Source organism: Meriones unguiculatus, chromosome 4 (genome assembly GCF_030254825.1).
Source record: "Meriones unguiculatus strain TT.TT164.6M chromosome 4, Bangor_MerUng_6.1, whole genome shotgun sequence".
NCBI classification, from domain to species: domain Eukaryota; kingdom Metazoa; phylum Chordata; class Mammalia; order Rodentia; family Muridae; genus Meriones; species Meriones unguiculatus.
Genome location: NC_083352.1, coordinates 14,809,063 through 14,824,960, shown reverse-complemented (window position 1 = coordinate 14,824,960; position 15,898 = coordinate 14,809,063). Strand labels below are relative to the sequence as shown.

At 46.3% G+C, this 15,898-nt stretch overlaps 1 protein-coding gene across 5 annotated transcripts in view; it reads right to left on the bottom strand.

The window, feature by feature from the left end:
• Positions 1-15,898, bottom strand: part of Slc20a2 (solute carrier family 20 member 2) — an 88,793-nt gene that overhangs the window by 8,956 nt on the left and 63,939 nt on the right. For all 5 annotated transcript variants that reach the window (XM_021650463.2, XM_060381460.1, XM_060381459.1 and 2 more), the window contains 4 exons: positions 12,148-12,244; positions 4,544-4,660; positions 1,498-1,701; positions 706-1,297 (listed from right to left, as the gene is read on the bottom strand). In XM_021650463.2, coding sequence (XP_021506138.2) covers positions 706-1,297; positions 1,498-1,701; positions 4,544-4,660; positions 12,148-12,244 — 1,010 coding nt within the window. The remainder of the gene's footprint in view (positions 1-705; positions 1,298-1,497; positions 1,702-4,543; positions 4,661-12,147; positions 12,245-15,898) is intronic.

The window sequence follows — 15,898 nt, the reverse complement described above, 5'->3', positions numbered from 1 at the left end:
TCTCTTATAGTAAAAAACTCCTTCTTCCCCAAACTTATTTTCTTAAAAATTTAAAAGTTCTTATTTCTCATTAGTGTGGATTTTTCTTGCTGTGTATGTCTGTCCACCATGCACATGCTTGCTGTCCACAGAGGTCACAAGAGGGCACTCCCCTGCACCTGGAGTGAAGGACAGTTGTGGCGAGCTGGGTCCTTTGCAAGAGCGACAATTGCTCTTCACTGCTGAGCCATCTCTTCAGCCCCCGAACAACTTATTTTTAGGACAGGATCTGGCTGCATTGCCCGGGGTAGCATTGAATTCCTGGGACCAAGCAAAACCCTGGGCTGGGGAGCAGTGCAGACACCAGCTGCACCGCCTTGCCTAGAACACAGTTCCTTTCCGTCTCTATATGACTGCACCATGACTTGACTCAGTCTCCACCTCCTCCTGCCAAGGCTCCCTGCTCTTTGCAGCACAGCCTAGCACTCTCTGCTTCCCCCTTTGCGCCTCCTGCAAGAGTCATGTGGCTGGTTCCCTCCGCTCTTTTAGAGTTGGTCAGTGAGCATCCTCATGCAGCTAGCTCATCTACCTCTCCTCTCTAGTGCATTCTGTGGGTGGCTTCCTGTTTGCTTACTGCCTGCTGCCCTTTGCCCAGGGGCAGGGATTCGAGTCCCAATACGTAGCGGACCCTCCCTGTGAGTTAGCTGAATGGATAAGGATGATCACCTCACATCATTGCCACCATGAGCAAAGGACCCAAAGCAGGCAGTGAGGACCTGCAGGAAGTGGAACAGCAGGTGGACCTCTGCAGTGTCCTTCTCCTCCTTCTCTTCCTCCGCGGGGTCCTCGTGAGGCTGGTCAGGGTCGGCCAGCTCAGAGGCCAGCCTCATTTCCACACCACCCTCTTCGGCCTCAATCTCCGCCTCCGCTACCGCGTTGCAGTAGCTAGAGTAGCTGTCGTAGCGAAGCCTCTTCTTGGAGTAGGACACGGTGTCGCCCACCAGCTTCTCGCTGTCCTCGGGGGCGGAGGAGCTGTCCGAGGCTCGGAAGGTGGCGTGCACCGGCATGCCGCAGATGGCTGCCGTGTAGCACGTGTAGCTGTTGTTCCTCCGGAGCAGCCTGTAGTTGTTCTCCTGAGCTGGCTTCTCCTCGGCGCCCTTGTCTACGTGGATTTTGTGCAGCAAGTCTTTGTAGAGCCCCGAGTCTTTGTGTACAGTGTGATAGACATGACCGTCATTCCTCATGTGGCCTTCAAAGCCAAAGGTGCCATTGGAGATGGGTGACTTTGCAGAGCCGTGAGTCATGGAAAGTGCCCGTCCTGAAAAGAATCAGCAGATAATCATTTAGGGTGGGGGCTATGTCACTCAGTAGAAAATCACGTGCTGAGCACGCACAAGGCTCTGGATTGGGTCCCTGTCCATCAAAACGTTTCAGCAACATGAAATCTGGGGGCACTTTTGTGCCCATGCCCAGCCTGGCTGGTTACCTCCTGAGGTGGTCTCCCTGTGTCAGCCTTACCATAGGCAGCCCGGGGGTGGTTCCCTGTTGATGTGCCTTCCGAGGCTCCCCCAGCCTCCCCAGACAGGTTAGTGAGGGGGGCAGCACTGTCATCATTGGCTTTGGCACCTGGGAGCTCCTTAAAGACAGGGGACTCCACTTCCTGGACTTTCCTGAGGCTTTCATCAGAGGTGCGGGACAGGGCACTCTCCTTTTCTAATTTGCCTAGAGAAAAAGAAGTAGTAAGCACATATTTAGAAAATGTACTCTTTTTCTTTTTAAAATAAATATCAAGATGTGAACACATATCTTTACTATTTACCTTGCAAACAAAACACTCTAGCTATCCTGAGGAAATGAAATAGAAATGTCAATCAGTGATCTTGAAGATGGCTACAAAGTAAATGGTGGGTACTTAAGCCTGAGTTACTGCTGCATCTAAACCCAACCAACGACAGCTAAACCTAGTCTTCTAGAGAAGACTAGCCTCTGAGTCACTGAGTGCTTATCACGCTTGTCTTCAAAGACATTATCCCAGTATATGTGTTCTTTTCTCCTAGTCAGTAATTATTGTCTATTTCTTTTATCATATCAGATTCTATGAAACAAGTAAAAAGATCCCATTTTCTTGACGCTGGGGTCACATCCTCTGGAAGTATATTACAGACAGCTGTGAGGTGCCATGTGGGTGCTGGGAACCAAACCTTCGTCCTCCTTAAGGGCGACAAGTGCTTTCAACTTCTGAGCATCTCCCTAGCTCCTTTGCCATTTCTGTGTGTGTGTGCGCGTGCATGCACCGTGTGAATGCAGTGTCTACAGAGCCAGAGGTATTGGATTCCTCGGGAATGGGAGTTATGGGCATTTGTGAGCTACTCAGTGTGGGTGCTTGGACTCAAAATTGAACTTGGGTCCTCTGGAAAAGCTGTACACACTCTTAACTGTGGAGCCATTTCTCCAGACCCATGAACTTTCTTAGTTTTACAGTTCATACACAGTAAGCTGACTGTGCATGTGTGTATGACTCTGAGCATACAGTGAGGAGGTAAGGAGTCCCCGGGTCCCCCATTTGCTCCTGGCACTCAGACGCTGTGCCCAGCTCTAGCTGAGACAACCACTCATTTTATCTTTGACCTTCCACGTTTGCGTTTTTCAGAAAGTCTTCCGGAGGCAGTGCGCTTCCCAGCACACTGACTCTGCCACGTGTCCAAGCTGCTAAAGACGTGGCCGTCAGTTCCTCGTTACTGCCGGGCACTGGAGGGTGGAGTCATCATTTCATTTATCCGGGGGATAATCTGTGCGGGGACGGTTACTCTCCTGGGTAATCTGCAGAGTGTGTGTGTGTGTGTGTGTGTGTGTGTCTGTGTGCTGTTCTGGGTGACAGCAATAAAGGTGCTAGAAACAGATTTTTGTGTGAACTTGGTTTTGTTTCTCCGGGGAATACCTAGGACTGGGTCAGGGAACGTGTATGGCCAGTGCATACGTGATCTAAGAACTACCCAAGCTGCCTCCTGTGCCACTTTGTATTCTCAACACTGGTGCCGGAAGGTTCCGGCTGGTTTTCGTTTCCTCCTGGCGGTTGGCATGGTCAGTGTGTTAAGCGGCCATTCAGACAGGTGTGAAGGGATACCTCCTGCTCATTTCATGCTGTATTCCTTGATGGTTAACGACACTGAGCCTTGCGTGGGCTGTGGGCTCACTTGCCATTTATGTCTTTGCTCTGGTGAGCTGTGTGGATATTTTGCGCTATCTGGAGAGGCAGCTCAGAGCTTAAGAGCGAGTGCTGCTCTTCCAGAGGACCCAGCTTGCTTCCTGACACTCGCTTGTGTGGCTCACAAACAGGGCTGTCCGACAGCTGGGACCTCGACGGGCGTCTGCACAGCGTGCGAGCTCCCACACAGAGGTGCCCATGTTTGCACGATGAAAATAATAAAAATGCATTAAAAAATATTTTGTTCATGTTTTAGCTGTTTTTTTTTTAATTTCTTAACATAGTTTCATGATGGTTTCCCCTTAATCGTATTTTCTCAGAGCAAGTTTTCAATTTTAATGTTGTAGAATTTGTAAATTTCTCCTACACACCAAGGTTGGTGTCTCTTTAACCAAGATTATGAAAGTTCTTACACCCAAAATGTCTTAAGATTTTTTTTTTTTTACGTTTAGACTTATGGTACAGTTTGAGTTAATTTTTACGTAGGGCATAACACTTATAGTAAGACTTGTTAAAATTATTTTAATAAATTAAACAATTTTGTTTGTTTATTTGTTTTTGAGATAGGGTGTCATGTAGCCCTGATTGGCTTCAAACTTACTGTGTAGCTGGGATTTTAGTTTACACTTAGGTTCTACCTACAAATCAACTTGGGAAGAACCAACACCTTGGCCTCATTGAGTCTTCATTTATCTTAGGCTCTCTTTTTTTTAATATTTTATTTATTATGTATACAATATTCTGTTTGCATGTATACCTGCAGGGCAGAAGAGGGCACCAGATCTTATAACAGATGGTTATGCGCCACCATGGGGTTGCTGGGAACTGAACTCAGGACCTCTGGAAGTACAGACAGTAGTCTTAACCTTTGAGCCATCTCTCCAGCCCCTATCCTGGGCTCTTAAACACAGATTTTCAGACTGAGATGTGCGCACACTGAAATATAATGGCAAGGCCACTCTGCGGCCAATCCACCATGGATCTGTAAGAATTCAAGTTATTTCACTTGGGCTAGTTGGTCTTTTAACGTTAGCCACTCCTGACACAAGTTTTCTTTTATGGCAAATGCTTGCATTTTCCAAAAGATGAATGTTTTCTATCAAGCCTGGAGTATCTGGTTGTATTTATTAACTCAGAGTTCTGCTTGGAAACAAATAACGATGCTCATGCAGGTCACAGATTATCAAGGAACTATAGGAGCCAAAAACACAAGTATTGAGCGGAGGCCGGAGCTTTCCTTCCACAGCAGTCCTGGTAACCATACCTCCAGTTCCTCTATTCTTAAGGATTCATGTTTACACCGAGAGTCTCAGGAATCAAGAAGAGCTTTGCAATTCGGAAGAACAAAAGTCTGCTTACCTGCTATTTTCCTCTTCATCCATGGACACACGAAGAGCCACACAAAGAAGGCAAACAGCAGAGCAACGCCAAAGGAAATGAGCGCTATGGCCCATATGGGAAGCGACAGGCCCAACACTGAAACAGCAAACAGCAGGTTGGTACTGGTAAAGCCCCAACAGCAATTTACCTTCACTCCTCCACGCTAAAACAAGCCACCTCGGTTTGTATTTAACCCCAATCTCACAGAAATGAAACCAAACCAAACCAAACACGCACCTGGGGGTAGACAGCAGGAGTGCGCTGAAGACATGTTATGGCCTCGTGAATTTCTGCTTGTTAGGAATTAATTATTAAAATGCTATTGGACTATTACTAAAACGGTACTGTCTGCCGATGAAGTTTGGTATGTCACTCTTTACTGTATATATTGTGTCAGTGTCTAAGCTGACTGGGCAAACTCGGTGCTCCCTGTCTTCTGTTCTCAGACTGTCCCTCCTGCTAGGAGGACACACTGGCTCTGTGGACACTGCAGGCTTGTGCTGCCTTTCTGGTTCTTGGCTCACTCACCAGCAACTCTGCTTTAAATGGATGCTGTTACACGCTGGTCACACGCATGAACCTCTTCAAAAGTCAGCTTAGAAATAAAAATTTCTGGAGGCTGAAGAGATGGCTTAATGGTTAAGAGCACTGATTCCTCTTCCAGAGGATCGGGGTTCACTTCCCAGCACCTATACGGCATCTTACAACTGTCTGTAACTTCAAGATCCGACAGCCTTACACAGACATATGTGCAGTCAAAACACCAATACACATAAAATAAATTAAACAAATAAATAAAAAACTCTGGGTAGGGTAGTATGCCTATAATCCCAGAATGGGGGCAGCAAAAGCTGGAGGGTCACTGCATTAAGTTTCATAAAATAAAACACCCCAAACCAAACAAAACTAACCCCAAACCGAACAAAGGAAAGACCTTACAGAAGTAAAAGTTTGTTTAAAGGACATCACTCCTCAAAAATGTAACACTTCCTCAAAATGTTAATTTTTTTTCTGAGACAGGCTTATTTCTCTGTGCAATAGCCGTGTGTGTGTGTGTGTGTGTGTGTATGTGTGTATGTGTGTGCCTGTAAAGGTCAGAGGTGTTGGATCCTCCTGGAGCTGGAATTATAGGAGTGTGCTGGCTAGATTTATGTAAACTTGACATAAGCTAGTGTTATCTGAAAGGAGGAAACCTCAATTGAGAAAATGCCTCCATAAGATGGGCTGCAGGCAGGCAAACCTGGGTGACATTTTCTTAATTAGTGGTTGACGGTGGAGGCCCAAGCCCAATGCAGGTGGGGCTATCCCTGGGCAGGTGGTCCTGGGTTCTATATAAAGCAGGCTGAGCAAGCCATGAGGAGCAAGCCGGTAAGCAGCACTCCTCCATGGCCTCTGCATCAGCTCCTGCCTCCAAGTTCCTGATTCTTGTCCTGACTTCCTTTGAAGACGGATTGTGATGTGGAAGTATAACCAAGCTGGAGGCATTGTTAGCTTACTTATGCTTAGAAACAGTAGTAATGTTGACGGGTCATAAGCTTCCAGAAACAGTAGTAGGAAGCCAGAGGCCTGGGCAGGTGTTCCAGCAGGGCTTCATTTCATACATGCATATATATGTATGTATATGTGTGTGTGTGTGTGTGTGTATGGCTGGTATCTTTAAAAATATATAGTGAAGAATGCTATTTGTATAATTAGAAGTACTTTTTATTTTGAAAGATAGTTTTATTGATGTTGCCTTAACTATTTTGTACACACAAGTCAGTTCCAAATTACTTGAAGTATTATGCATTTTCATAACAATAAGAAGCTATAGAATGAGTAACAGGCACAGGAGGTCAGAATGAATGTTAGCAAATATTAAAAACAAGCCCCAGATCTCCCTGGCTTGCTTATAGTTAGCAGGTGGCTGCCAGGGTTTAGATATTTACATGGATCTACTCCCAAAGCCAGGGACAGCAGGGAGCCATGGACTCAGAACCTCCCCAGGCTATGCTGGGCTGACTCACAGACCGGCCCTGTTCCTCTCCAGCCCATCAACTTGATCCCAGAGCAGCTCCATAAACCTTACAAGGTGACTCTATCTCTGGGATATGTACACCCATGAGACCCTATCGAAGGAAAACAAAACAAGACAAAAACCAACCGAAAACAAAACAAAACAAAAACGAAAAGGAAAACGCTTGAACCAATGCACACACAGACTATTTCTTTTAAATACAATACTTTGGGCTGCATCATATACAACAAAATTTGTCACAAAATGCTTTGCACTGGGCTGTCTTCCTGGTAAGGCTCTCAAACTGTTTCAAATAATCACAACTTCAGGGGGCGACCAGGCACCACGGTTGTTCCCTGCTGTGCTCGGACAAAGTAGGGCACAGCATGAATGGCCGGCGCTAGCTCAGCCAAAAGCGGCTGCCAGGAGCCGGCAATGCGGGCCTGGACCTTGTTTTCAGCTCACACCACTAAATGGGTTTTCATCTCCTGTTCCTCTCACTTTCTAAACAACAAAGATATGATAAATATAGTCATTTTGTGCTAACCTCAAACATCATGGTTCTCTTCCAAGTCCCCCAAAGAACAGAAGCACATTCAAATCAGTCAGGGAAGAAATTACAGAACTTTCAATAATTTCACTGTCATTATTTCGTTTTGTCTCTCTCTCTCTTTTTTACATATGATAATCATTAACAGAATCTACAAAATAAACCAAACATACTAAAACTAGTAAGGCTTTGGCCTGGGCCAATCTACCTCTGCCCCCGCTTACCCTCCTGCAACCCTCCTTGTCACTGACTCAGTGCAGGCTCCACATTCGGCTTTAATCTTGCAGATGATACATGCTTTTAGAAATAATATTATCAAGACCACAATGAACTATATGATGTGCGAATACAAAATGTCCTTATCACCCTTTCCATTGAGTGGACTTTCCAGGGAAGGGAGTAGATTATTTATTGGATATTTTTCCAGGCATTTTCTAGGTATGTGTAGAGCATTACTGAGAGCTGGAACGGGGGAGGGGATAAGACGGAATACAGGGAGGGTCACCTTACACTAAGGACCATTTGAGGGGTCATATGAAAATGTACTGTGGAAGGAGCATCTTAAAATATATACATATGGGAAAGAAATCAAAATGGAGTCATTAAATAATGGGGAAGAGAAAGCCCCAACTGACCTTTCGCCGGTACCAAGAATGGGTTACATCTAATTGAGATGTTGGCCAAAGGGCCCCCCCATGGAAACACCCCCAAACTCAGGCTATTGCCAAAGCTATTGGTTGCACAAATTAATGGTAAGAACATATTGCTGAAGACAGTATCTACATATCTCATGGAACACAGAGAGGCAGGGCTGGGGTGTAACTCCCAGTGTTCGTGGAACTGGGACATACCCTGCAAACTACCAGAAGAGAAAAGTAAGCACTCATGTGTAGAGGGACAGACCTTCGAATACTCAGTGGGCCATCTCCATGAAACCCCTCACCTCAGGGCTCAGGGACGCGTGTGGAAGAGGAGGTAGAAAAACTGTGAAATCCAGAGCAGACTGATGATACCAAAGAAACAATGTCTTCCAGACATAACAGGACTGACACACCTATGAACTCACAGAGATGGTGACAGCATGCACAGAGCCTGCGCAGCTTTATGCCAGACGGAGTCCCAACACTGCCAAGGAGAAGTGGACACAGCGCCTATCCCTAACGAGGCCCCTGTCTCCAACTGACAACCACCAGCAAAAGAAAAACTGGTTTCCTCACTAACGGCGCCTCACAGATCACACTTATGGCAGGCTCCATGCCCAGCAGTACCTGCCCAATCAAAATGAACTCGATGGTATTCCTGTAATTTTTTTGGTTTCTTTGTTTGGGCATTTTTTTGTCTTACTGGTCCTTTGCTTGTATATTATGGTTTCCTATTTGTGTGTGTGTATCTGCTTTTTCATTTTGTTTTGTTCTGGTTTGTTTGCCTGTTTGTTGTTGGAGACTTAGAGTTGGATGGGTAGGAAAGTGGGGAGGAATTGGGAGATGAGGGAGAGGAAACTGTGATCAGAATACATTGTCTGCACACATTTTCCTTCCTTATTTATTTATTTATTTATTTATTTATGGTTTTTTGAGACAGGGTTTCTCTGTGTAGCCTTGGCTGTCCTGGACTCACTTTGTAGACCAGGCTGGCCTCAAACTCACAGAGATCTGCCTGCCTCTGCCTCCCGAGTGCTGGAATTACAGGTGTGTGCCACCACGCCTGGCTATAAAATGTCAATTTTGGAAAAAAGAAAGAAAGAAAGAAAGAGAGAGAGAGAGAGAGAGAGAGAGAGAGAGAGAGAGAGAGAGAGAAAGAAAGAAAGAAAGAAAGAAAGAAAGAAAGAAAGAAAGAAAGAAAAAGAAAGAAAGAGTTCATTCTTATTGGGAGTGGAGACCATACCTTTTAATTCTAGGATTCAGGAGGCTCACGTAGATGGAGCTCTGTGCTTTAGAGGCAAGCCTGATCTACACAGAAAATTCTAGGCTAGTTAGGGCTACACTTAAGAACCCACCTTTAAAAAAAGATGTCTGTTCATTTAACAGATCCATAATTATGTTACACATTTAATCCTGTGCTTTCACCTGTCATATGACAATACATTGTGGATACTGCCCCACAGTCATACACATGCATGCACATATATAAACACTCATATGCACACACAGGTTTACCCGCTCTTTGCTCTACTGCCTCAAGTGGAAAATGAAGCCAGTATGCATTGTTTTATTTTAGAGCACCTTTTAAAGTATTGAAAGAGCTACATACGTAAAAAGAATGCTGCGGAAGTCAGTCACACTTTTGAAATAAATACGGTACTTTTTAATTTGTTCTATAGTTGGAGCTTTAAAAATACAGCAGCAAGCTTTCTCAAACCAGGCTGCATTTGTAAATATTTTGGAAAAAAAAAAAAGAGTAAATGTAAAGGACTTTGTTGTGACTCTAGCCCTTGGCGGCAGCTGGAGCCAACCTCAGCCCCAGTGCTAGCCAACAGTGCCCTTTCTGCTTCTCCACGGCTCGGATACCAGTCAACCGTGGAAGCCAGAGGTCCCAGAAGAGGGCATGCTGCCTTACAAATGTTGTGGGGGCCTGTTGGGTTCTAGAGAGCTGACTTCCTTGGGCTTAGACAAGAAGCTGCTAGAACTGGGGAGAAAAGGAAGCAGAGAAGAAAAAGGAGATGGAGAGGAAGAAGACAGAAGGTGGGCAGGAGAAGAAAACAAACGTAAGGAAGACAAGGAGATGGAGGAGGAGGAAGTGGGGGAGGAGAAAAAGGATGCTGAGGAGGAGGAAGAGAAGGGAGGATGAGGAGGAGAGAGGGAGGGGTGCTGCAGTAGCAGCCAGCCTCAAGAACAGGTTTTCTCTAGACAAGCCAGAACCAGGCTGGCTTGTGTCTGACAGAAAGGACTGAGCTGGGCCAGGGACATGGATGGCTCAGGGGTAGCGTGGGGTGTAAAGTACTGGCTGTGCAACCTGCATCCCATGCTGGAACACACACATCTTTATTTTTTTATGCAGGGTATAGGACTGTAGTCCTAGAGCAGAGAGGTGGGAGATAGAGACAGGACAACTACCAGAAGCTCCCAGGCCGGCAGTGGTAGTAGTTGTGTGTGAGTGTGTGGCCATGCAATGGCAGAAACGAGAGGAACCATGAAGGGCGGGCTACCGAGAGCTGTCCCCTGACCTCCACATGTGTGCCCCCCTGCACACACACATGCACACTTTTCACAAATGGAGTGAAGATCCCTAGTCAGAACTTCTAAGAGTGCTCCTCATGTGATGGCTATCATCAACAAGTAATGCTTATGGTGATCGGCCAGGTGGAGTTCACATCTGTGGATCATTTAATTGCAGAAACTCCAGAACAGCCTAGGCACACAGCATGATCCTGCCTCAAAAGAGAAAAACAGAAAAGTACCTAGTGTTACAGACCCTGAACCTGCACATGAGGCCCCAGTGGACACCTAGGCTGCAGAGCACTAGGCCAGGGCTAGAGCAGACAAGCTGCACTTGTCATGTGACCACACATGGAGCTGATGCAGCTGGCCTGTGGTCCTCGCTAATGTGGAGGCTGTACGTCACTGTACTTGATTCTTTGTCTGCCTCTGTTCTTGCTTTTTAGTTTTTCCCAGTGTCAGGAGACGCTGTGATCTTCTTATGAAACCTGCAGTTCATTTATGTTCACCTGACTTTTGGCATCTCTTCTTGGATCCATCTTTTTACTACATGTTTACTGTATGTTTGTATATTTGCTAAGAGAACCATCTTGCTGGTACAGTGAGTCACTCTGGGGAAATGAGAAATGAGGCTGTATGGTGAGAAGACACTGAAGCGAATACTTGATGGCTGGTTGCAAGAAACGGATTACTGAAATCCACGGAGCTGATCTTGAGAAGGATCTATTGGAACCAGACCCACTTTGAAGATGGGAAATAGATCTCAGTGTTAGTTAATGGGCCCAGCAAAGCTTAAAGACCAGAATTTCCACCAGGCACTAGGCCCCAGTGTCTCGGTCATGACATTTGCTGACATAGGCAGCTTAAGTAACCTGGCACAGATGGTATGTATCAACGTACTTCTAAATGCTCTAGATAGCTTCCAAATACTTTGACAGCCCGTCTCTCTATCTGCTCTATGCCTAGTGCTCAGAGCCACTGCCACCACTAGGAATAGTAAAAGCCTATGCAAACACTGTTATTCAGCTGTCCCAGGACCAGCCAGAGCTGGTATCATGGGGAGGCAACTGTTCAGGCAAGAACATACCCAAAGACGGGGTATGGTGGTGCACGCACGCCTTTAGTCCCAGCACTTGGGAGGCACAAGCAGGTGGGTCTCTGTGAATTAGTCTTGTCTACATAGTGAGTTCCAGGACAGGCGGGGCTATGCATAGAGAGCCTGTCTCAAACAAACAAACAAACAAACAAAGAACCAAACTAACAAAAAGAGCATCCATAATTAAGGACAACTGCAGTCTTTCTGCATAGTGGACCAGGCACTCCCCACCATGCTGGGCATAGGATAAACTCAGTATGTGTCAGGGCCTATTGTATTACCCACAGCCATTATTAGCCTTGGTTTTTGGTTTGGTTTTGTCGTTGTAGTTGTTGTTTTAGCTACAAAGTGACAGCAAGTCCTGTGACATCCTGTCTTCTTATTTTCCCCAGGTCCATGTGAAAATAGTCATACTTTAGGTTTCTATAGAATTCACACCACTCACACACTCATCACTCACACCAGTGATGCTCCCAAATCCGGACCCTCTGTGGCTATTAGAACATGTCCTACAACTGCAAGAGTTTCAGTCCGCTGCTAGGGCAACACAGCTGGGCAATGGCTGGACGGGACTTCACTTTAACTTGAAAGCCTGCTGTTTTTGTATTTCATGTATCCTCTCGGTATTTATAACAAGGAAATACATTTTCCCCCACTATTCCACAATGACTGTGAGCAATGCTTTTTACTAGTAGCCAACACTGATACCAGCTCCAAAGCAAGCTCGTGCTGTTAAACTACAATAGACCTTCCTGTGAACTTAAGATTCCGCGGAGGGGGTCTTACCTGGTGCTCCTGTGTACATGATGGAAAAGACATTTATTGCTATAGTAGCAGCATAAAACAGAGGAAGTGCCCGGAGACCGTTTGGAACAGGGTCCTCCTGTATGACAATGAGTAAAGTGGGAGGTCAGGACCGAGAACATCGGGTAGCAACACAGTCAAAATGACATGAGTCCTGGTCACGGCAAAGCGATCTGGTGCTGGGGGCTGCTACCTTGTCTGAGGCCCTGTCTCCTACAGAGATGCAGGTTCAGCAAGCCCACATCTGTGGCCGGCTTCCATGAGAGAGTGCTAGAGTCATGCGAGCCGACATCAGACTTAGAAGACTGTTATCCATGGCTGAGGTTCCAAGCCCAGGGTTTGGCCATGACTTCTTCCAAACCTAGAGTGCTCTCTTCTCTGGCTAAGACAGTCTTTGCACCTAAAGTCTACCTTCGACAACTGTTTCTAGACTCCATCCTCTGAGGATTCTAGTCTCAAGTGACAGCCACCATGGCACTGATGGGATACTTGACATGACCCTATGGCCAAACACGTTGTAGCTGTATTAAAATACATAAAGGCAGGGTTGGAGAGAGGGCTTAGCAGTTAAGAGCACTGGCTGCTCTTCCAGAGGATCTGGGTTTGATTCCCAGCCCCGACATGGTGGCTCACAACTATCTCTAGCTCCAGTTCTAAGTGATCCAATGCCCTGTGTGGACAGCAGGCACACATGTGCTACATAGACATACTTGTAGGCAAAATACCTATACACATTAACTTTAAGGGGGAAAAAAGTCATTTATTTCAGGGACAGCAAGATGGCTCAGAAGGTAAAACACTCGATGATCAATAATGGTGCTCTGAGTTCTATCTCTAGAACTTGTGTGAGGTGGAAGTAGAGAACTGACTCCTGAACGTTGTCCTCTGACCTCCACATGCATGCTGTGGCATGTGTGCCCCACACAGTAACAATAAATCAGTTACACAAGGCCAACATTTTCACATGTGCTATGATTTACAAAATCTTTTTACAAGGTATAGCGGTGCTTAAATGGCAATAATAACCATGGTCTCTTTGTGTAATGGAACGTTTACTCTTAGCTCTGGGCTTTGGCGATGACAGTCTCTTAGTATACTCATAAGAACGGAGCTGCGGGTGTTTGAGATGAACTTATGGCTGAGGTTATTAGAATGCTATTTTTTAAAGTTTTTTTTTTTAATTTTTACTTTAGTGTATGGGTGGGTGTTTTTCCGGCATGTACCACAGGGATACAGTGCCTATGGGGGCCAGAAGAGGGCCTTGGAACCCATGGCTGGAGTTCTGGATGGTTGTGAACAGTCATGTGGATGGTGGGTACTGAACCGGAAGCCTTGCCAAGAGCCATCTCTCTGGCCTCTGAAAATGCTATTTTAAGCAGATCTACAAAAGATTTTTGAAGGAATAACATAGCTGGAAACATGTCAAACGCACCGTGGCCACCTAAATATCTCCAAAGGTGACTGAGCTCTGCCTCAGACCCTGGTGCATCTATGTGAATGTGCCACCTGTTAAGATCAAAGGAGACCGAGAGGTAGACACGAAGTGAGCTGCGGGAGGATGGGGAGACGAGGGGCACCTCAGAGACGTGACGTGGCTTTGAAAGGCAAGCAGAAGACACACGGGGGATGTGCTCGGAGTGGTGCAGCTCAGCAAAATATTCTGGAGTGCTTTGTCTCCAAGCACGGGTGCGGGGGCTTGTGTTGGACGGCAGTGAGGCACTGAGACTGTAACAACAAGGTACAGCAAATGGTCCAGCCACGTGTGAGCGCTCCCCAGCCCAGGCAGGGGACGTATGAGGGGGGCAAAGGTGAAAACGAATGAATGGCTGAGCTGGAGGGAGGGGCGCTATACAAAGCTGGCGTGCCGCCTGAGATGTGCCACAGACAGCCCCGGCTGCACTGAACACGGCGGGACACACAGGTGCTTCCTGCCACTGGCTTTAGAAAACGCATTATTCTGGGGGGAACCATGGCTGTCTAAGTCTCCCACCCAATAACTTCTGAAGGTGGACAAGACAAGGGGCTCCTCGAGACTGCTCTCCCTTCCCTCCTTTTCCCCCTTCCTCTTCCTACCCATCCAGTTCTCATTGTCACTCATCCAAAATTCCAGCATATTCTTTCTCTCCCTCTCTCTCTCTCCTCCCCTCAGGTTCTCAGACATTGTGTTCTTGTTGAAGGCTACAGAGAGCATCCATGCAGGTAAACAGGAGGGTTGAATGGGATGGGATGTTTTAAACTGCAGCGAGCCAGGCGAGGGAGTAGTAACGGGAGCTGGTGCAGGCTCTGGATGATGTCTTTAGAGAAGCTGAGTGCTTTGCACTGAGATTGGGCATTGGGTCAGTGTTGGATGGATGGGGCTTGGGTGAGGGGAGGCCGAGTTGGCTAGGGCAGGATGCAGTGGCCTGGGAAGCAGTGAGCTGAGGTGAGGTTGTTTAGGCTAGGGTGGAATGGTCAGGGGTAGTGGGGGAAGTTTCTCATGTACCAGGGAAGTTAACACTGCACTTGTAGCATTGTCTATGGAAATTCTTTTTTTTTTTTTTTTTCCTGTGGAAATTCTGAAAGGCCCAAAGGAAGATGATCTTAAAAAAAAAAAAAATCTTTTAAGAAAGAATTGATCTGAATCTTATCTCTTCAGAAATAAGCATTTTCCTGTTATTTTCTTTTTCTATTCTTTACAAACATACTGTTTAGGCCCAATAGATCTATTTCTGGCTTCTTTGAACAAACCCTCCTGGTAGTAAGAACTATGGAGAGAATGGGGTAGAGGGGAAGAGAAGGAAGGGCAAGGAGATAGGGAGGGAGAGAGAACCACAAGAGACCAGAGATTCTGAATGCAAAACTTGCCTCTCCCCTGAGCCAAGACCCCAGTGGTCTCCAGTAGAATCAGAGTCTGGTTCAACTAGATCTTGGTGCTCAGCGGCATTATATGCTCTTACCAAATTGTTAGCAAGTCTCTTTAAAGGTGATAAGCACAGGGGAAGGCACTGGGATTCAAACTGACTAAGACCTCATGGTTTCTACCCCCACACATCACACAGTCACAGCGCAAGCAGGCAGGAGACAAGAGATAACACTGCACACAGTGCCAAGTGCATTGAGAGAGCGGAGCCCCCGGAGCAGAAAGAAGGAAACTGCCAACTCTGGGTTAGGACAGCACCCTGGGAAATGACAGCAGGAAGCTGCACAGGACTGTTCTAGTTGAGGATAGAGTCTAGGGAGAGGAAACAGTACTGCCGAAGGCCAGGAGCCAAGATGTAAGCTAACCTTAATGTGGCCAGTGCTAGGCCAGAGAATGTGGCCAGTGCTAGGCCAGAGAAAGAATGTGAGACACAATGACAACAACGTTTGTGCTTATTCAACAGAAGGACTCCTTCAGTGGCTAACAGGCAATACTAAGAAAACAGAGTTCTGTTTTCAGGCAACACACGGAGGAAGGAAGGTATGTCCTTAGTGTACTGAGTGAGCACAGGCAGCTCTTCTGTTTGATCCATGTGGAAGCACTCCAAGGCTTCCAAGAGATGCCTGAAACCCAAGCCTTTATACGCCATAATTTATCTACATGCACACACAATGCACACAATGACAGATTTACAGTGAGGCTCAGGAGGAGATTAATGATAACACAATTGTAGAACAATTGTGACTATGTATGTGGACAGTAGTTATGTGAAAGTCTTTTCTCTCGATCTTATTTGCCACCCTTCCCCCATATTCATCTAATGATGAAGTGAGG